The sequence below is a fragment of the Cucumis melo genome, chromosome 10 (genome assembly GCF_025177605.1).
Source record: "Cucumis melo cultivar AY chromosome 10, USDA_Cmelo_AY_1.0, whole genome shotgun sequence".
Taxonomy (NCBI): Eukaryota; Viridiplantae; Streptophyta; class Magnoliopsida; order Cucurbitales; family Cucurbitaceae; genus Cucumis; species Cucumis melo.
This window is the reverse complement of record NC_066866.1, coordinates 3551527-3573840: the sequence shown is the minus strand read 5'-3', so window position 1 is coordinate 3573840 and position 22314 is coordinate 3551527. Positions and strand designations below refer to the sequence as shown.

Sequence of the window (22314 nt, the reverse complement as noted above, 5' to 3'; positions counted from 1 at the left end):
TCATTGCCAACGTTGATTCGCTACAAATATAAAATTTGGTTGATGAACTCAAAACACAAAAGGTAATGGATGAAGATAAATTTAACATTATATCATTCTAGGAAACTCTCAAATCAAATCATAGGGTTTAAAAGTAAAACCATTGTGATATGTTATGGACAATATCTATAAAGCGAATAACTATAAGTCTTGACTCAAATCAAAAGATAGTGTGCAGAGTCGTCATTGAAGAAAAAGAAGAAAATTTCAAGGATGAAGGGTAAAGTGTTGATCAATTTTGCACTAACAATTTGCTTCTTCTTCTGTTGTAGCTCAGGCAGAGTGATTGAATCTCCACACTATAAAGTGATTCATGTAGAATCAGATTTTGAAATCAGACAGTACAAACAAATTTCATGGATGTCTGCTCTTGTTCAAGGAACATCCTCCTTTGAAAAGTCCACTCAACAAGGCTTCCATAGGTAAGTTTTTCATCATCTGTTTGGTTCCCAAGAAAATGTTGTGAGATTTTTCCTTATGATTCTTCAAGTACTGTTCTCCTCTTTTATATTTCTTGCATGATCAGGTTGTACCAATACATGCATGGTGCTAACAGCAATTCTTATCGCTTTCTATTTACTTCTCCTGTCACAACCACCATTATGACATCAACACGTGAACCCGAGCATTTGGTTAGGTATTATCTGCCCACTATGAATGCTGAAAACCCGCCGTTGCCGAATTCTGAACTGAATATTCATTTTGAGAAATGGAAAAATAATTGCTTGGCAGTCAGGAGGTTTCCTGGATTTGCTAAAGATGATAATATCAACCAAGAAATTGATGCTTTAAAGAGCACCTTGAGCAAGCACCTACCTGAGAGTGCAGCTATTTCAGAGTACACCATTGCACAGTATAACTCTTCACGTCGCTTGTTGGGGCGTTTGAACGAAGTCTGGCTCGACGTTTCGAGTTTTACTACCGAAGGATGTCAACCCCTGTAAGAAGTTGCTTGAGTTGGCTTGCAGTCTGTGTGCATTGTATTATATAGCTCAATAAAATGTAATGCCTTTCTAGGGTTACCAAACTAAATAATGCCTTTTGATTTGGAAAATTTAAATAAGAAGCCATATTGTAAGCACTGTTTTCGAAGTTTTTGCCAAAATCTTTAGTCTTTTTTTAAATCTTCACGTCATAAATGTGAGTTCTCAAGATAGAATGTTGAAGTTAAATTCTCAGCATTTTATGATGGTTTATAACTTACATTTTAGCAATGTCGAGTGAGAAATCATTGTAAGAAGCCTCCATATTCTCATCTTTGATTCTACTTGAATAAGAGTAATGATAAAATCATTATTATGCAGATGGTGACAAAGCAAAAGACGAAGATTGCAACGTTTCGAAAATATAGAAAAAATTGTTGCTTGTTTGGTGCTGATCTTTCATTGTTCTTGAAAATACTCCGAGAGAATGTAAGGATGCCCCGATCAGGACGAGGACAATGACCTTCGGGACCCTGATCTTTGCTGATAATGGTAGAAGTAGAAGTCATCCTGAGAATGATACTGATAATATAAAGAAAACCAATCTATCTTTCCAGTTTGTTAAGTTCTATTTAAAGGAAAATTTGGTTTGTTAAGAGTTTTGTGGTTTTAATGAAAATTTGGATGTTTGTTGCTGTGTGTTGGAAATGGAAGTTTGTGAAAAGCCAAAGATTTACTTCACCAAACTGACCAACTATCATTCAATTGTAATGCAATAAGATATCACTTTTATTCTCTATTAATGTCTCACCTTTCACCAACAACTCTTACTTTTTTTACTGCCTTTGTTTCAGCATATGACTTTAATAAGTCATTTTCCTCATAGGAAAAGTCATATAAATAGAGAGAGAGAGGGAGAGTGAGAGAGGATTACATTTGGGGTCTTGTTTGGACAACATATACTTTCCCATCTCTAATTACACCTTCTATGTCTTGAGGAGATCCATAAAGTTCCTCAATTGCATTTCCTGCACGAGCAATGCTAGAGAGAATCGACTTCCTAAAGTTGTCGTCCACGATGAGTGGATCTGTTGTGTAATCTAGAACAACCTTCTCTTCTTCGTCCATCGGTACACTATGTCGGAAAAGTTCTCAATCAATAACTAGAATTACATGATGGAATGGAAAATAAAAGAAATATATTTCAAAATCATTAACGAATAATCATTGAACCTAACATACATTATCAGGATTGAAATGGCTAAAGATAGCTATATTTTAACATCAACAACTGACAAGTAATTCTGTCCTTTTCCGTTTCCTATTGCTTGATACCAATATTTAATTGGTCTTGATGAGATTAACATAGGCTGAGATTTAAGATTAACAGGTTATGGAATATATTTGAGAATACCTGTCGTAGAGACCTGCCCCAGCATATCCTTCAAGGTCCTCGCCATTGGAATCAGATCGGAAAATAATGGATCGTCTGATGAACAGACCGATGGGCTTGCTTGGGTAACCCAAAACCTGAATCATGTCAAATTCAAAATTGTTTTTGAGTTTCATTTATCACATCAAGTGGATTAATTATTGGAGAACGAAAGATTTCTGTCAAAAGAAAACAAAAATATACTGATCTTTACAATTATTTATGAATAGTTGAAAAATTATGGTTTGATATACAATGCCTACCAAACACATTTTGCAACATGAATTTGAGAGATAAAATGACAAAATTTACCTTGGGAGTATCTAAATCATTTTTCTTGCATATAAAGCTCAAAGCACGCCCGGGATATGCTCCTACAAGAGTTTCTCCGAGTCCTTTCACAACCTAGAGCAAGAGCGAGATAAAAATAAAATAAAAAAATCTCTTAAATCAATTAGATTCACAGATGGTAAAGCAATAAATAAATTAAAGAAAATTGATACCTCTGCATAAATCTCAGACGAGTCTCCAGAAGATGGATTGGTTGTATGGATAACAAATGCATAGTCAGCATTAATGATTTCCTGAACAAGGACAGCCATGCAGAGATAGTCGTGATCTAATTTCACCTTTCTCGTGCTGAAGTAAGCTCTCTCATTCCACTTTGAAGCCCACACCTGAAAATGACAGATAAGTATGAAAGTTTGAACTTTGACAAAAATATGAAAGTTTCACCAAGGATGAACAGGTGAATTTGACAGTGTACAAGGGAGAATGTCTTAACAAAATATGTGGCAATAATTAGGAGGCCCTTACTGATGAATACTCTTTTCAAAAATTTAGATTTTACACGTGGGTTTGAATCCGTAACAAATTATTCGCATCATATTCAAACAGAATGGAGTAACTCACCTTCTTTATAGCCATCCATGCTTGCTCCCATCGCTCTTCACCTTCATCACCGGGCCAGGGCATTCCCGAACTTTTCATCTTAGATTTTAACTCCAGCACCTGAAAATTGAAGACACATACAAACTATTATCTTTGAAAATTGAAATGGGCTGCACTAACTATTATCTTTAAACTTTTCATCTTGCTGATGCCAACCAATATAAAGTTCCAGGAAGCTTCTAATTCAACTTTATAAATTAAATGAAAATCTAAATGAAGCGAGAAAATCATAAGCTAACAACTGTACTATAAGTTCAAAATCACACACTATCTTTTTCTGGAGTAAGGAAACAAATTGCAGCAGAGTTGAGATAGACACTATGATTGATCTTTAAAATTGATTGATATTTTGTGTTCCATATACATGTATGCATATCACAAATGTTACGCCAATAGTAGGAAAACTGTACCAATTGAGGGGGTGCTGCCAGCTGTAGAACTGTCTTGCGAATCTCCTTAAGAGCACTGGACTCCCCCGCTCCTAACTTAATCTTCAAATCATGAACCTTTTCCGCCACAGCCTTTTAAGTCATAAGAAACCAAAAAGAAAAAAAAAACAGCTTAAACAGTTATCTATTTTGGATGAACTATAGATCCTCAGTATGCACTGAAGAGTAGAAGCCAAAATTAAACACTTGATTGACAATTCAGGATGTGCGGAAGTAGAAGTATTAGTCAAGAATATTGCAGCTTTGAGAACCCATAAACTATTACATGTCATTTTTATGAGGGTCAAATAATAGATCTTGCACACTACATCAGATAGAACTTTATGTCAAAATCTTTATATGTAATATCATTCAGAGATTAGAAGAAAAACCTTATTTGATTCATCAGACAGAACTTCCTCAAAAACTCCAAATGGAAGGGCAACTGAGGTAGGGATCCCAACCCAAGACGGCACTTTTCCTTTCAGATAAGAAATATTACGTGATTTTGCTCCAACCTAAAAAGCAAAAATAAATGAAAAAAATTGACATTAAGAGTTCCTACCTAAACAACAGAGAGAGAGAAACTTATGAGTTAAGGTTCGAAGCCTAACCAGTTCACTTGTGAACTCCTCAGATACAATGGCATATTTACCACTAAAGTGCTTTCTGACAAGAGTTACCGCTGATGGAGCAGCATCATTCTCGTTGGTGGAGCTTGCATCCTGTACCTCATCCTCCTTTACCTCGCTAATTTAAAGTGAAACATATGGTTCATTTTTATGCTATCTCACAACACTTATAAAGATGAACTGAGTAGTGGACAGGGAAGGGAATGGAAGAAATAATGATATGTAGTTATTAATTGATAAAAGCTCAAAATTTCTAACTGCTCTAAAATGGGACAATGTGACGCCTTAAGCTTATGTAAGAAGATGCTAGTACCTATATACAATATCAGCAGATGTTGGCTTTAGACGGATCAACTTCCCTTCTTTAACTTGAAGGTCCGATAGAATACTTGAATCAAAGCATGTTGCGAAGCAAACCTACCAGAGACAAGCAAATTAACATTATATTATAAAACATCTTGGCAAGGTACTTGTCGTGTAATGTAACAAATAACTACCTTTCCATTTCTTGCTCGAACAGAAACATGAGATAGAACATCTGGCATATCAGGTGTCAACACTGCAACAGTACCATCTGGAATTTCTTCCTCACCTTTTACTCGGTTAGCAACTAGAATTGTTGGTTTCTCATATGATTTATTCTGAACAGCAAGCAACTCATCCACAACAACTACATAACCAACAGCTTCAACTGGGCTAATGATCTGCCAGCTGTTACAAAGCAGGCAAAATTGTATTAGAAGGCTGTTTCTGGATTTATCTAATTTCCCCTTCATTTAGCTGTATTTAACTACTGTTAGTGCACTAAATTAACCCTTTTTCTCTAGAAAGTTCAAACAGGAAATAGTGTGCAACTCAACCTCCCAAGGTTAGCAGTTGTCCGCAAAACAGGATCAAGTCTATTTAGAAGTGAGGATAAAGAGGAAGCTGATCCTGAACGGATGATTTCTTCAGTAAATATGTCAACCTGCAAAATCAAACTATGAGGAAAAATTCTAAAATTCTCGCAACATAAAACAGCACATTACAATTGCAACATGTCAGGACATACGGCCCATTGGTCAACTCCAAGTAGTGACCCCAAGTACTCAGCAGATGGCTGCAGGATCCGGTGGTATGCTTCTCCCTTGTTAGCAAGTGCAAGACGGGTTCTATCAAGCACAGACTTCGCATATAATGCCCAATGATCATTTTTACTTCTTGTGAGGTTTAATGCAAGATCCCATCCCTTCAAAAAAACAAAACAAATATTACAACTAGAGTTCTCTACATCTTTGGTGTGGAAACCGATGTTCTCATTATCAACCTTCAATCAAAAGGCTGAACTACTAGAACCAAATCTATAAGACTATAATGTAGCAAGCAAGGGGGATTATAGTTCGTTCAAGAATTCAACTTCTTGGTTTTAGTTCACAGTTCTTAATAATATTACCTTCAAGCAGTAGATGAGATCCTCGTTATCATCAGATGATAGTGCAAGATTTTCCAGAACGAGAGTGATGAAGTACATAATTTTCTGCAAAATAAATAGATTAAATTATCAACAATATATTTGGACTGCAAGAAAATATGATCAAATGCAGGACAATTAACACTTCTACTGTTTTAAGTTCACGTGCTAGCTCATAAAGAAGCAATACCTCCGGTCCTGCAGTATTTAGTTCCTCGTATCCCCTCTCAACAGCAGTCCTAACAGCAGAATCAAGGGCAATATCCAAAAATAAGAGATCCCTCAGACGGTCTCGAGGTTTAAGAAGCAGAGGACGTAGCTCTTGCCGAGCTTCAAGCAAGCCCTGCATTTAAAAAATTAGTCAAAGCACATTTTGAAAAATAAAAGGCGGTCATAAAATTGATGGTGATGCAAAGAATGTGCTCAAGGAAGGAATTCATGATACCTCAAGAAGTGGTTCAACATTCTTGATTTCAATATTTTCTAAAACAAATTGCAGCAAACCCTGTTTCAAAGACATCACCAAATCAAATACTAGTTATGCAATTTAACAAGTAAAAATTAAGACAAAGTAGATAACATTAACATCTCATATTGGGCTAACGCTAATATTATAATTATATTATTGTGATCCCTCTGTGAGAGGTGGGTAGCCTTAACCGAAGCAAAAAGGTTGTTCCCAACCCTGTCTAGGGGAGACATCAACCATCTTTCCTTAAATCAAACACTAATCTGATATATAAGAGTAAATTGAAATAGAAGTTAAAAGCATTACCGGTAATTCAGACGGCAAACCAGAAATAGGATTTATCTGCACCCCAACCATGAAGCCTTGACCCTAAAAATATTAAAGTTCCTTGTAATAGTTGAACATAAAGAAGACTATAAATAAAAATTTTAACCAATTCTACCTCAGATCGATAACCCAAGCAGTTTTGAACTGCAGATTCTAGATCTGCACCTGAATGAACTGCCTGCATTTTAACCAAATTAAAAACAGAAATATCATAATCACAACATTATAGGTTAGCACTGATTAAAAGAAGAGACAGGCAGAGTGAGTCTTTACAGTGCTAGAGTACATACGAGGACAGAATATCACATCAATTCTATAAGCATGAAGTTTTCGTATTACCATTGAAAAAAATGCAAAGCTTAGGGTTGTGATGGTTAGAAACAAACCTTCAGCGTTCTCATGTAGTTTCCTAAATCCCGCAAAAGACCATTCTTCTGGTCTCCCCTAAAATTTGGCTCAGAATGGATTGCACGATCATAGCTTAAAAGTCGTTCTTTTGTGATTCCATTCTCATTCAAAGTTTTCCAGTAAACGCCAATATCAAAGTCACTATTAATGTAATCAATTAATGCCTGCAATAAGATATATGAGGTAAGTTCTGAATGATATGCAGCACAGCACTAGAGAAGGCCAGGATAACTCATAGAACTCTTACCTGACAGATAACTACATCGTCAGGGCTAGTATTATTGTGCAACTTCTGATGCCATTCTTCCATCATTCCTCCTTTGCAATCATTGTTTCTCTAATACCAACAAATACGTAGTTAAAAATTACAACAGTCAGTTAATGATAAAGGAAACCAAAAAAATAAAGCACTGCAAGAAATGATAATAATCTAATTCTACCACCTGAATGACTAAAATTTCATCCCGAATTCTCTGTCCAACATCTCCTTCACCACCCCGTCCAACAGTAGACATAATCATCCGTAAAAGCTCCCTATATTGTGGATGGCTTGCATAGATATTCTCTAACAAATCTGTGAGTCTGTCTTGTGCTTTACTGATTTCACTGCAACAGGGGGAGAAAAAAAATAAAATCAAACATATGATTCAAAGGACTGAAAGAGCAGACCCACACAGAGAAACCCTTGTTCTGCTTGGGAACAAAACATGGGATAATAGCTAACGACAGTAAAATGTGGATTGCATGCAAGTCACTACTGGCTCAATAAAGCCAAGGAATCAGTAAAATATCCTAAAGCCAAGGAAGAGCACATTAGCGATTTACCGTGGTTTCACATTATAGTTTTTATTCCATATAAGCTGCCTTGTTGCCATAAATCTCATCCACACCAAGATCCCTGCAAGTCCCAATTCACCAGCATCTTTAGCTTGATCCACCAAGTCAGCTGCAATGTTAAATCTGATCAAAAGAATAAGAGAGACCACACTGTAAGAAAATTTTAAAATATAGTATTTCACGAGCAATATAGACAAGGGAGAGGGAAGCCCTCGAAAACTTTGCCCATTCTTCATCACACTGAAGTTTGCCTCACAAACAAAGTTTGTTCAAAAGGATAAAGTGAACTTAGGCCAATCATTGCTTATGGATCATCCAGGAACAAGAATTGTGAAAGAAAGTATATGATGGAACCATTGATTGGCAGAATATGAAGAAACACGTGCAAAAGCCCTAAAGTTTATAAAATTTGTTTCCTATTAGCTTCTAAAATATTGAGGGAATGGCAAAAAGTTTATTGTATTTATGTTTTAAGAAATAAAAAGCAAAAAATGTGGGTACATTGAAAACATTGATGAACAGACAATTCATACGCCATATGAGACTTCTGCTTTTTGTGAAAATTACATGATTCGGCCAGAAGAAACAAAGAAAAGTGGTATATTATTAGGGCTAAAGTTATAAGAATATATGTCAGATTCGTCATACTATATTACACAGGCTACCTTACTTTCAAGCTTTTATAATTGACAATGCTTTAGACACGAAATTAGCCATTACAAGATCACTCAGGGTGCCTTACTTTAGAGCTTTTGTAATCGTCAATGCTTGAGACACAAAAACACCTGTCCAGGAGATTCATCCTAGTCTCATGGCAAGGATTTTCCAACTCCATTGCCTATCCCCACAAAAAGTAATTTTCATTAAGAAAGCTTTTGCAGTTCTCCTGGCATTGATTGTAACTTATAGTGACGGGACACAAAGGGGGGAAAAGAAGAAGAAGGGGAGCCGACTGGCTCTCAACGCATAATACATAGAATCAAGCTGATTTCTCTCTCCATATTTTATTGCTAGCATGGAGCACCAGAAGCTATCGTCAAACTACCAAAAGGAGCTAGTAGCAACTCTCATGTATTACACTAAAGTAAAACATAACTGCAGGCTCCATTTTTTACACCAAAAAAGTGTACAAGGAGATATTTCATAATTAGATAAAGACAGCTCAGTCAGACGAGGGTCATTCGAGGTTACTGACCGATGCATAAAGGACTTTTCTGCTTCACTCTCCAGTTCTGCAATATTATCCAACAATGACTTCGCAGTACCTTTGCCACCCTCAGTAACCTTTAATAAGGAGCCTTTCTCAGTCATCAATGTGGAAAATTGAGAGAAAAATGTCTGGCATAGGACTAGACATAAACCACAGTATAATGAAGAAGAAATATCACCTTTCGCACTTTCTTTGGTTGGATGGCAAAGGCAACATAAAAATTTGAGCCTTTGTTCTTGATCCAATTTCCAGAAGACTGAAGAACAAATGGCATTCCCACAAAACCGTCCTCTTTGATTAAGATTTCTAGATATTGGACCTATAACATGGGTTATAGCAAGATTACGCTTAAGCCACTAAGCATGCATTTTCAGTTTGAGCTATAGGAGTCAAAACTCATAAATTCAAGAGAATACTAAAAAGGGCACCCATTCTTATCTTTACCTTTAGGGTGGAACCATCATCATTGAATATGAATTGTGTTTCAGCTGCCTGGCTCAATGAAACTGAACCTGGTGGAAGTACATCAGGAGGTGGTGTCTGAAAAGGACAAGAGATTACATAAATTCCCTCTGTGGAAAAGAAGCATTTGAGTATGTACACCTTGTCTTAAGAAAACAAAAGTTTTAGAATATAACCATCCACTCGCCAGCATTTGTTCTAGACAAACCCCAGTGAAGAGTAACAGGTTGCTGTAAATCTGTAGCCAAATAAACCTTCGTCTTGCTAGAATTTTTTGTAACAAGTACCTGGCAAAAAAAATGGATTAGAAAAAATAAAGTAGCCTTGTGAAATAGGAGCTAAAATAATATCATTTTCCTACCAGAAGATCCTTATCACCAAGCTTGTAGATGATTTTGTTTATTACATCATCACCATCCTGTTCCTCCTTTATCTTTGCAAATTTCTCAAATTCTGTCAAGGCTTTTGGTTTGGCTGTATATGTTTCCTCTATAGGTTGAGATTTATATTGATTTACAAGTTGCACCAAGTCCCTCGTCTTGCGCTGAATTTTATCTACCCTAAAGTACTTTTTATCCTGCAACTGCTTTGCTACTTTAGTTTTAATTTCTCCTTTGGTAATTTTCTTCCGAATCTCATCAATACTTGCACCTTTATTTAGTTCCGACAGCAACTCTTTCTTTGCTTCTTCAAATTCCCTCTATAAAGAATTGAAGGGAATAAACAATTAAATTAAGTAATGAAATAGCATATCAGTGGATGTATAGAAGGTTACTGGTATATAGCAGGATGGAGAGAATAAAAAATCCCACACACAAACAGCTTATATGTACTGATGCTGAAAGGGTATTTGAAATTACAAGTTGCTGCTCAGGAGAAAAATTGGGTTTCCCTGCTTTCTCCCAACGTATATAAGCTTGAATTTGAACAAGTTCATCAGGAATCGTCTTGTCTTTAGGAGTGGATAGCTCCATTGTTTCACTCCCATCGTTTCCTTTGGTCAGTCTAGCTCTGAGATCTTGTAGGGTAGCACCCCTGGTTAATTCCTGCAATAACTCAGCTCGAGCTGCTTCATACTCCTCCTACAATAAAATAAAATTTTATTAAAATAGCCAATCAACATCGTCTAGCAACCTCTTTTCAATGGTTAGCAGAAAGATATCTCAAAGCAGATGGTTTTAGCGGAGCCTTTATAGATGAATTACCTAATTTTGGTAAGATTATTCCCAAGAAAATAAAAGGAAATAGCAGTATAGCTCAACACGACCTACAAATAAAGTTAACTTCCCTGCAATCCTTTCTAATTCTACCTTAACGTTAAAAGATAAGTTATAATATACATACACTATTTAAAAGTGGAAAAAATAGAGCAAACTAGAAAAAGGAATTTAGAAAGTCCTGATGCAACCCATTAAAAGGAAAAGAAGTATATTGAAAAATTGAAGAGAATTCATCCTTGCCTGCTCCTGTTGTGGAGTATACATCTGCTTTCCCTTTCTTTCCCATCTCAAATATGCTTGAATTTGTACTAGTTCTTCAGGAACTGAAACATCCGAAATGAACTTTTCTTTCACAGGTAACTTAACGTGAAAGTTTTTGCCATTGTTCTTATACCTGGGAATCAAAAATTTAGGAAGCATAAAAACCACACCTGTGAATTAGTGTTCTCTTGTTTCAATTATCTTTTAGAAACAAAATCACTAAGAAGGCATACCACTTATTACGAGCTTCATCAAGTAAAAGAAACTCTATTGCTTCTATTGCAGGGTCATCAACCTCAATTGTTAGGGTAGAATTGGAACCAGACTACCAAAAGAAAGGTGAGAGGAAAAGAATACAAGACATTCAATTATCTGATAGAATAAGTTCTAGGATCTATTGATACTCTTTCAAACTTTGCAGGTTGAACTGCTGGCTCAAAACTTACTTTCAGAAAGGGAGTTCTAAGAGCTCTGTTCTTATATACTTGAGTTCCATCTGGGCAACGTGATGGAAGCGCCCATGTACTGGAAACATTGAAAATTACACTAATAAGGATTAAAAAGGCATAAGATAAAAAATGTGCTATAGAATAGTAAGTGATGATGAAGAATGATAAAGCAGAAAGGATCATTATGTCCGCAACTTAGCTTACTCTTTTCTATCACGTATTGCACCCCAATGAAGAAGAAGCGAGCCACTAATGTTTGTGACCAGGATATTTACATGTCTAATGGAACCTGAAGTAGGGGCACTAACATCAACCTGTTCAATTTAGTAAAGATTAATTTGGTGTAAATGTCTACTTTGTAAGATAAAAAATAGGTAGTGGATTAAATGTCTAAATGGTAAGTTTCAAAGTACCTGCAGTTCAATATTCTCATCCAGTTTGAACTTCGCAGCTAGCTGAAAACAAAAACTTGGTCAACAGATTTTTCATAGAATCCTAGGAACAAAAGGAGGAGGATGTCCATCTTTTACCCCCAAAAAAAAACACGCCAAGAACAATGGGGATAGTTGTGTACATATTCTACTGCAATGTAGAATGCTAAATGCAGAACAAATTGCCAAAGTGCTTCATGATTCAACAGCTTGATTCCGTTCCTAATAATAGTTATCAAATTCGTTGATGCTACTGTCCAGTTTCTTTTTCTCTTTCGGGAGCTTAATTAGAATATCTCTATTTCAAGACTTGACATGTCATTGTTGAACACCCGAGAACTAATGACTTCATATTTTAAATTGATGCATGAAGAGGGATTGGAAGAAATGTCTTTTAAATCAACTTCATAGCGTTGCAGATTCAATGCTTTTAACCAAAAAGATAGTATCAAAATTTTATTCGAAGCAGAAAACTGCAAACGATCTTCAAATCTCAATAACATGACCAGCTGATCCTAGCAGCCAAAAAGTACCTCGGAAGCAGGATCCGTGGCTAATACAGCACGTGTGTTAACAGGAAAGCTGTGGCGACCTGTTCCGGTGGCCATCCTTGGTTTTTTAACGCTTAGACCTTTCCCTAAGAACTTTGTTGATATAGGAGATTTCCAATGCTGTCCTGGAACTTGATTGGCTAATGCAGCTTGAAACAAAGTACTCTTATGGGTCCCGGAAGCATTGAATTTACTTTGGCTATCAAAAACTGAAGGACGAAGCAATCTCTGGTGAAGTATATTCTGACTAATAGAATTACTCATATTCGCTGATGCACTTCCTCTGAAGAAATCGTAGAATCAATAACTTCCGTAAATAACAAAACAACCAAAACAAAAAAAAAAGCAGAAATAAAGATTCAAAACTTCAAAACCAAACTCCAAAGCTAAAGGTCACATGAATTAAATAGAACATCGTTTTTTCGAATCGAAATCCATCCTCGTGGTTTCACAAGTAACTACACTTCATTCAACGTGTTTACGCCTTATAGACCACTCAATCCAATACAAAGTATAAAAAAAAAAATGCAGAAATTAAACATTTCTTGTTGAAATTAAACTGCAACATCAGAGAGATTTCCATACTATAATGAACGAAGTTCAAGAAAAAAAAATATCCTGGAATCAGTGATGCATGAAATTAGATTGAATTTGGAGAAACCAAACCTGAAGTCAAGATCAAGCTAAGAAAATATGGAGATTAATCAATCGGATTGTGGGGAAGCAGTGAGCTATGAACTAAGCTCCAGTCCTGCGCGGGATTCAAAACTGGATCGTTGAAAGTCGGAGAAGTAACGTAATTGCGCGGCGTTTTATCACTAAATTAAATACGTGGAAGGACTAGAGAGGGCCACGTAAGTCAAGAGCGACGCAATTGGATCTTTTTCACGTGCTGTTTGGGAGTGAGATTACGATGAGCCGGACTGGGAAGAGGGCGGAGGGTCCGTGATTTGGCCGCCGGGGAGTTAGATATTTATTTATTTATTCTATTTTACTTTTGATTTCATTATTAATGGAACTTGGAAGTTGATATTTAGAAGTACATATACATAAATGCCCCTAGTTTTGGAAGATATTTTCTTGTTAATTTGTGATTCTTTTCCCTTTGCGACTATGACATTTTTGTCATTTTCTTAACTTTTATTTTTAAATAATAATATAAATTGTGCTTTTGGTTAGTTAAAAAAGTTATTGCAGCCACATCGGGCAATAGCGGACAAATCCTTCTCATGCAATGAATTGGGATCGTTCAGAAAGCGGTATGGTGACATGACATTAATCAAATAAAAAGTATTCAATGTAATTTAAGCTTTCATTTATTTATTTGTTTTTAATTTGAATTTATGATTTTGAAGTTTTGATTTCTTTTTATTACAACGATTGGGTTTTTAAAAGTTTTAATTTCATTAAGAAAAATTTCGTAATTATTTTTTTCAAGTAAAGGATAACAGATTGATGGAAACTTCGACTTTTAAAAATAAGTATTTAGATTGATGAGAAATTTGGTCTGGGTGTGTATCAAATGGAATCAGATGCAAATGGGTTATTCTTGTTCTCCTTTCCATCAGTTGTCCTTCCTTCCCTTGTAAAAGTTATTTATGCGAAGATTTTTGCTTTGCTTTGTTGCTAGGACATGGTTGATTTAAACTTATGTTGTTCGTCCATGTAATGGTGTGGCTCATGAGATAGATAAATCCTCTTTCAGTTGGAATGCTGTGGTGCCTCCATGGCTATTCAGATGTGTGGATGTTGATAACGCTCGTTGGGAGCAACGAAGTCTTTGGTTGGTTGTTTAAAAAAACAAACTTTTTTAAAATCAAGGGTCGTCCATGTAATCTACTAAGTCAAACTCAATTTATTACGGATGATTGGTTCCTTTACTCATAATTTTTACAATAATCCTATAATCATTTCTAACATGTATTTTTTTGGACGTTTGCAAAAATAACAAAAAAAATTATGATAATAAGATACATGTCACTATATTTTTTAATTTGCAAAATTAACAAATTTAAAAACATATAACCCTTTGATATATCTAATTATTTGTCATACTTGTAATATGAAAAAAAAAATGTTATAGACTGTTTATATATATATATTTTTGTCATCTATGTAATTTTTCTATGTTTTTTACATAATTTATATTAAAATATTTAATTTAATAACAATCTTGGTTATGGTTTTTTTTAATTACATTTGTTTCTCTTCTATTTTATTTTTACGAGTTCTAAATTTAAAAAAAAAAAAAAAAAACAGTTTTAGCTTTCTTTTTCCAAATTATGACCTCATTTTTTAAAAACATTGATTAAAAAATGTGTTATAGAACAAAAGATAACAAAATTAGGCAGACATTTGTGTTCATTCGTTATAGCAAGATTTTTATTTTTCTAAATGACCGGTTTGATTGCAAATTTTGTCCTTATATTCTAAAAGTTTAGAAGATAATTCCAATGATTTTTAATTAGAATTCTCTCTCTATAATTTGATAAAATACTAAAGATTATTTTCAAGAAATTTATCAAACAATTAAGAATAAAGTGTAACTTTTAAAACCACGAAATTTAAATTTAGAGGATGTTTAATAGCTATTTGGTTTTGGGTTTTTGTTTTTGAAAATTAAGCTATATATTGTTTTTATTTTTAAATTTATTCTTTTGTTATTTACTTTTCATCAATAAAAAATTTTAAAACTAAACATAGTAGTTCTAAATAGAGGTGATCATCGGTCAGTCGGAGTCAAAAAAATTTTATATATAAAATCGATCTCGAATCAACAATAGTTAACTTGGTAAAGTGTCAATCGACCTCAAACCAACCATAGTCGACTTAGTAAAGGGTCAAACTGACCTTGACATTGACGAGTAAGGGTCAGTCGGTTGTCGGATCAGGTTAATTTAACACTTAAAAAAATATTTTTTGAAAATTCTCAATTTGAAACTTTTGAAACCAGACCCTTCTTGTTCTTCGATCGACCAACTTCGGTTTGGTCGGTTGACTCGTTTTTTCGTTTATCATGCTCACCCCTAGTTATAAAAATAGTTAATTTTCAAACAAACAAAACCATAGATAAAATGTAGCAAAATATCACAACTTATCTATGAACTATTATATGTTCATATATGTATCATGACAGATACAAATAGTAATTTATCACAATTTATCACAGATAATTGTAATATTTTACTGTATTTTTAGAAGTTTTATTATTTAAAATAATTTTATAATTTTATTTGTTGTTTTGGAATTTAGCTAAGAATTCAACCATTTAAATTAAAAAAAAATGTGAATAATTTTTAAAAAATGGTTAGGAAAGGATGAAGTTTTCAAAAGCCAATTTTGTAAATTAAGTTAAAAGATGATTTGATGTTGCAAGGAAATTTGTGGAAATTAGGTTTAAAATATGCAATTGAGAACGAGAGAGGTAAGTGAGGAAAGACATTTCACAACAAAATGGCAACCAATGAATTGGAGGGAATTGTGTGGGAAAAGACGACGGAACGATGAAAGCGTGGAAAATAGGATCCAAGACCAAAGCTCAATTTTTGGTAAAAAGACGAATATGAAGGAAAGCGAAAGGAGTGGCTAAAAACTGCAATCCAAGCCCACAACTTTAGGTAAGAAAAAGGCTTAGGAGTTAGGACCAAACCTTTTTTCAGGCACACTAGGATGCTTCTGCTGTCACTCAATGGCCCAATTTCACGTGTATCTAATCCTTACAAACCTACCTCAAAGAATTAAAAGTGGCAACCTTTTTAAATCTTTTGTGATTCACTTAGGTATGTAATGAACCGTTAGGAATATTAACCAAGATGTTCTTAAGAGTCGAGCAATTGCATTTGGCTTTCAAGGTTGAGAAGGGAAAATTAATCAATATTGTGAACTAAGAAAAGATGTTTTTGAAAGAAAAAATAAAGTCATTTTTATGAGCAGCAGTCAAATCACTCTAATCTTTTACCAATTAGGGTATTACGTAGCTTGATTAGAATTATTACTTTAGTATATATCATGTGTTTATTAAGTTTAGAACAAATATAGCAATTAGGTAAGAGTAAAGTATTTTAAGTATAACACAATAAAAAAAGAAAATTGGATCCAATTCTTAAAACATTGCCACTGCACCACAATTACCCACCAACAGAAAATAAGTAAAGAGATGATGGCCATTGGATTGGGATGTCTATAGGCTAAAAATAGATGAAGGAATCAAATTTGAGATTTAGAACCATCAAATTGTCTTCATTTATTTTTCTACAGAAAAAGGTAAAAATATCCACGGACATGGATATTAGAATATTTTTTCAAGTCATAATTTTTTTAAAAATTAATTATTAAATTATTTTTTTCTCAAACTAAGTTTGTTGTTAGTGTTTTTGTCATATTAGAAAATAAATAAATAACATTTTTTAAGTTTTGATTGATCGACAAAAAATTTCATTCATTCATTTCAATGACTACGGGTCGATGAGGGGGAAAAATACAATATATTTCTCACCCCCCCCCCCCCCCCCCCAAAAAAAAAAAAAAAAAGAAGAAGAGGAAAAACCGAACCGGACGCCCTCGCGGTCGTAGAGAATAAAAAAATATATTTGAATATATAATCGCGTAATTTAATTTCGGTATATTCTTTTTGGATTTATTATAAAACGACAAACCGAATCGTTGCAAGAATCAAAACGACACATCGGCTCGGCCAAACCTCCTTTTCGACCCTTTTTTCCATGTTCCTAGGCACGCCCTAATTTCAAAGATTACTTCAACAAAGAGGCGATATGCAAGCAATTCCCAGCCAAATGTTGCAGCGCAGTGTCGGTTTTCTCAACATTTTTAGCCATTTTCACTACGCCGAAAGTGCTGACTTCCGCCACCGCATCGGTGCAGGAAACGTAGAAAGATAGAGCTCCGGAAAGCATCACTCGAAGACTTGGCAGGTCCTTAATCTGCAAATACTCCAAACTTTTCTGCAGGTTGTCAAGGGCGGAATCGTAGTTCTGTGTGCAAGCGTCTATAGCCTGCTTATTGCCGAGTATCGAACTCGCTGTTTTAGCGCGTTTTGTTTCGAACGAGAGATGTTGAATGGCGGTTTTAATCGCGACCGTGGGATCGGAAGCGCCTTTCACCACGGATCGGCAGAGAGGTACGTATTCGGCTTGTGCGCAGATGTCGACTCCCTGAGCTTGGCCGGCGAATAAGACAACGACGGCTGTGGCGACGACGAGAAAGACCGGTGAGAAAGAAACCGATTGCTTTTTAGCCATATTTTGTAATTTAATTAATATCTTTGTTCTTTTTTGTTAGGCTTCTTTCTCAAGGTCGGTTAAAATTAGGGCAAATGAAGAATGATGAACAGGTAAAAGGGATGGTTTTGTGAATTTGTCGGTGGGTTGGTTTTTATATGATATTTCAATGACACGGCCGTAACGGTATTCCGTAACTGCCCAATAAGAACGGGTTGTTTTGTAAGGCTTTCCTTTATTTTAGTGAGTCTATTGAATTTGAATATTTTTTTTAGGTTTTAATTAACCTATTGCTTTATAAACTTTTGAAAAACTATTTTCCTTTTAATTATCTCGATATATTTTTAGAAAAACTTTTTAGTAGATGATTTGAATACTTGTCCTTTGTACAATTGAATTGAGTTTATATTAGCAAAAGAATTATTATTTTTAAATATAATAAAAATGAATAAAAATATTTATAAATTTATAGATACTAAAAGACTATTATCATCTAAATTTTTTAAAACTAACAAAATATTGAAACTATTTATAAAATATAACATGTTTTAAAATGATAGCCTTCTTAAATTCGAGTTCTTTTCAATTTAGTTCTTAAGGTTTAAGTTTCACATTTTTAGCTTTGTTTTTTTACTAAATATTCTCATTTTTTTCATAATTATTTTTCATTAGAAAAATTTATTAAATTTCACTAAATTCTAATTTAGACTATTTTTCATTGCTATCAAAATTAAAATTAAAGTTTTGCTTCATAATTATTTTAAATTGGATTTTTTTCTAAAATCTATTTGTCCTCCATAGAAAAAAATAAATGAAAAAAATGCATTATACTTCATATTCATATAAATATTTTGTTTGTTTTTCTATTTTTTTTTTTTTTTTTGACAATTTTCTTTAAATTAAAGTAATAGACATCGACAATTAAATTGAAAGCAAGTTTTTATAGTAAAATCAAGCTTAAACTGTAAAATTTAAAATCCATATGTGAAATTTAGAAGAAAAAAAATTGTATATGCCTAAAATTGTTACAATGATGTTTTTAGATACTCATTCTTCTAAATTTCTTCTTTTTTTTCTTTTTTTCTTTTTTCTTTTTTTTTTTTTTTTGTCATCTCATGCAATTTTTTATTATTTATAGAGTAAAATTTGTTTATATGGCATACACTATTCAATTATACAAATATAAAATTAATGTTCGGAAGTTTATATTAAGATTGAAATACCATGTTCATAAATAAACTAAAGTTTTTTCTTAAAAGAATGTAACTGTGATTTTACTTTTTCTTTTTTTTTTTTTTGTCAAAACTCTTATTGAAGTAAAAATATACATTTGGCCTATGAATAAGCTCATACCTAAAAAAAGATGGACATAAAAGGACATGAAATACCATATCCAAAAAAATGACAGAATCTTGGGATTATAAAATACACTCTCAGATCAATAATTAATTAGCCAAAAACTTTAAAGTGATGTTTGATTAAATTATATTATCATTCCACATCTATATAGAAAAAAAAAAAAAACAAATTCCAAACTTTCATCTCCCATCCTTGACGCCTAAAACATTTTTGGCACCTCTACATTTTTATGAGAAGAATAAGTAATCTCCGAAGAATACGTGACCTTCTTTTATCTTTTTATTTTTATGTTTAGCTAGAGAACAAAATTTGAACACCAACGAAAAAAATTTGAACACCAACAAACATAAAACATAAAAAAGAAAAACCACTTGTTTATCGAATCACGGTTTGTTGTTCATGTTTTTAAAAATGAAAATCATGCAATAAAAAAAAGTCCAACATAATCAATCACAAAACCCTTTTTTTTAATTGTTAGAGGTAATTTTTTATCCTTTTTATTTTTATTTTTTTCTCTTTGGATATACTATTTTAATTTCTTAAATACAAAACTTTTGCTTAAAAAGCAATTGCAGTTTACAACGAATGCATAGTGCTAAAAGAAGAATGCACCCTTAACCATAATTAGATTGTAATTAAGCTTCAAATTAATTAAGCATCTAAGGACTTTGACTTTGGTTTCAATTTCTATCACCCACTTATTTCCTTAAGTTATGGATATTTCCATTATAAAATGTTAATTTACTTATTTATATTAACTTTTATAGATTTTTATCAACAACATATTAAATTTTGGTTAAAATAATGAAAATATATCCATTGACCAATCCATATGTTTTAGTACATCAAACATGAAAGTATAGTCATGTTCGCATATGCCTTGTAGTCACGCATATGTTATACATGAAAAAGATATAATTTGTGTACTTTCGATTTAGTTGTCGCCGTTTCATATTATTTTACTACTACAAAACGACATATCGGTTCGGTCGAACCTCCCTGCCCGTTCCTCTTCCTATTAGTTTTCACTTCAACAAACTGGCTAAGTACAAGCAATTTGCGGCTAATTGTTCCAGCAGATTGTCGGTGTTCAAAACTCGGGAAGCTTTCTTCTGCTCGCCACTCTCTATCACCGCATCGTCACATGTGGAGTAGTCAGTCATTGCGGCGGAGAGGTTGATTTTCAGGCTCGCAATGTCTTTTTTCTGCATATACGCCAGACTGGTCTCCAGGTCGTCAATGGCATCGTCGAAGTTCTGTTTGCACACGACCAGAGACTTCAATGAACCGATCCTCAAGCTTGAAACTTTCGCGCGTCTCGTTTCGAAAATGAGGTGTTTGATGGCGTTCTTCAAGGCTGATGTTGGATCGGAGGCGCCTTTCAAGGTGGATCGACAGAGTGCAGGGAAAGCAGCTTTGTCGCAGAGGGATGATCCATGAGCTTGGCCGATGAAGACGGCGGCGAAGAGAAAGACCATTGAGAAAGAAACCAAATGATTTTCACCCATTGTTAGATTAATCTAACTATGAATTGCTTTGGTTTGTTTTTTGTTTTTGGTTTCTTTCTCAATGGGGAACGGGCAGGGGGTTGGTTTTGTGAACATGGGGTGTTTGGTTTTTATACACTTCAATGGCAATTGCATGATTTTGTAACCGTTTCCAATAAGAAGGGTAGTTCTATTTTGGTGGAAGAACTTACGAGGCTTTCCTTGATTGTAGAGTGACCATTGGTAAATAACATATTAGGCTTCTAAGTTCTAACATTTTATCTTTTATTTGCCTGGAATAAAAGGTCAATTTTAGTGTTGAATTTGTTTCACTCTTTAGTTTCTGACAAATTAATTGGAAGGTGTGTGTTAGGTGTCCAAAATCTTAACAAAATTAAGCATGTTCGGGTGAATCAATTTAAAAGGTATTTTAAACCATGTACTAGGTCCACGTACTATTAAAAAAAAAATGTCAAGCTCCCAAGTTTGTTCCCAAGTTTCAAGGTGATTAAATTGAGATCATTGAATTTTATTAAGAGAACAATGATCGGGTCGAACTTAACACTAACAATATTGCACATTACCCAAGCAAGATTGTAAGAGTAAAGAAAATAGGTCTTTATAAATGCACCACCATCAATAGTCACAACACTAATAGGTAAGCAATTTTATATGTGATTTAACTAGCTAAATACTTCATATATTAACTTAGCCACTTCATATTGGTGCAAGTACTATGGTAGGTTAACTCCTAACAAAATTACAAGAGTGGATAGGAAGAGTCCATGAAAGGCCTTTACAATTTTTCAAGTGAACGCTTAAATTATTATTAGTATATCTTAAAACAAGTTAATAATAATGGAGTTTTGAGTTAATCAGTTGATTTGTTTACCCTAATTATTTTTGATTTGTTTACTTTTTCATTTTTTTTATTTTTACCGTATATTTTTAATATAACCAGATTTATTAAGATATATTAGAAGGTGTGTTAAGTACTTGAGAATATTATAACATATATATGAAATATACCAAGATTTGTAATATAATAAATATAAAATAAGACATTGGATTAAGATTTTTGTGTAACCAATTCCTTTTATAAATTATACCACGGATTATATCATATATTCTATTTATATTGGAGTATATATCATAAGTTTCTTCTAAACATCGTATTAGGATTTGTGTGTAGCTTGTGGGTGAGAATTACTATAGAAACCAATGGTTCAACGTCATAATTGGGCCAGGTTAGACCAGAATACCAAAGATTTTATAATGTATAACCATTTTGGTATAAAATATTAGGTATATCTCAATTTATTAAACAATTTACAAATATAGCAAAAATTTTTATTTTTTTAAATATATTCCAATATTAAAAAGATATTGGCACGACTTTCTCCTTCTCCATTTTCACAATCATTCCCCTTCTCCATGATTTTCTCCGTTTCTATGATTTTCTCCACGTTAAGAACACCTTCCTCCACCTCGAACAACGCCTTCTTCAATCTCACGAGGCCTTCTTCCGCCTTCAAAATTCTTCCGCACACTTCTTCTACCTCCAACCACACTTCTTCTATCTCCAACATCATTTTATTGCCTATGATTTTCTAAAATCATGTGCTATGTAATCAGATATATTTTTTTAAAGATTTTAGATTTGATCTTTCTTTTTAGTTGTTTCCTCTTATTTTAGAATACCAATGTATAACTTATAGAATACCAAAGGTCCAAGCTTGGCCAAGCCCAAA

General features: G+C 33.8%; 4 protein-coding genes and 1 pseudogene across 4 annotated transcripts; 1 reads left to right on the top strand and 4 right to left on the bottom strand.

Annotated features, from left to right (window-relative positions):
- On the top strand, window positions 1-1415 carry LOC103488984 (uncharacterized). The gene is made up of 2 exons (XM_051091209.1): window positions 1-461; window positions 566-1415. Exons 1-2 carry the CDS (start codon window positions 253-255, stop codon window positions 981-983), a joined length of 627 nt encoding a protein of 208 aa, XP_050947166.1. The 5' UTR covers window positions 1-252; the 3' UTR covers window positions 984-1415.
- Window positions 1416-1727: 312 nt separating this feature from the next.
- Window positions 1728-13473, bottom strand: LOC103488983 (alpha-glucan water dikinase, chloroplastic). Its single transcript, XM_008447957.3, has 34 exons — window positions 13147-13473; window positions 12463-12763; window positions 11912-11953; window positions 11703-11812; window positions 11496-11574; window positions 11283-11374; window positions 11029-11182; window positions 10429-10650; window positions 9930-10268; window positions 9745-9855; window positions 9551-9646; window positions 9285-9425; window positions 9092-9180; window positions 7885-8019; window positions 7503-7665; window positions 7307-7396; window positions 7038-7223; window positions 6767-6829; window positions 6631-6693; window positions 6301-6360; window positions 6046-6198; window positions 5838-5921; window positions 5457-5633; window positions 5266-5372; window positions 4903-5116; window positions 4719-4822; window positions 4388-4523; window positions 4166-4291; window positions 3756-3866; window positions 3307-3405; window positions 2898-3071; window positions 2707-2799; window positions 2377-2492; window positions 1728-2097 (listed from the first exon to the last, which is right to left on the bottom strand). Exons 2-34 carry the CDS (start codon window positions 12742-12744, stop codon window positions 1893-1895), a joined length of 4416 nt encoding a protein of 1471 aa, XP_008446179.2. The 5' UTR covers window positions 12745-12763; window positions 13147-13473; the 3' UTR covers window positions 1728-1892.
- Window positions 6469-6583, bottom strand: LOC127151515 (U6atac minor spliceosomal RNA; annotated as a pseudogene).
- A 3576-nt stretch (window positions 13474-17049) lies between the features above and the next one.
- Window positions 17050-17973, bottom strand: LOC103488985 (uncharacterized). Its single transcript, XM_008447959.3, has one exon. The coding sequence runs from the start codon at window positions 17736-17738 to the stop codon at window positions 17232-17234; it is 507 nt and encodes a 168-aa protein (XP_008446181.1). The 5' UTR covers window positions 17739-17973; the 3' UTR covers window positions 17050-17231.
- A 1893-nt stretch (window positions 17974-19866) lies between these two features.
- LOC103488986 (pectinesterase inhibitor-like) lies at window positions 19867-20880 on the bottom strand. The gene has a single exon (XM_008447960.3). It carries the CDS (start codon window positions 20582-20584, stop codon window positions 20102-20104), a length of 483 nt encoding a protein of 160 aa, XP_008446182.1. The 5' UTR covers window positions 20585-20880; the 3' UTR covers window positions 19867-20101.
- Window positions 20881-22314: the final 1434 nt, after the last annotated feature.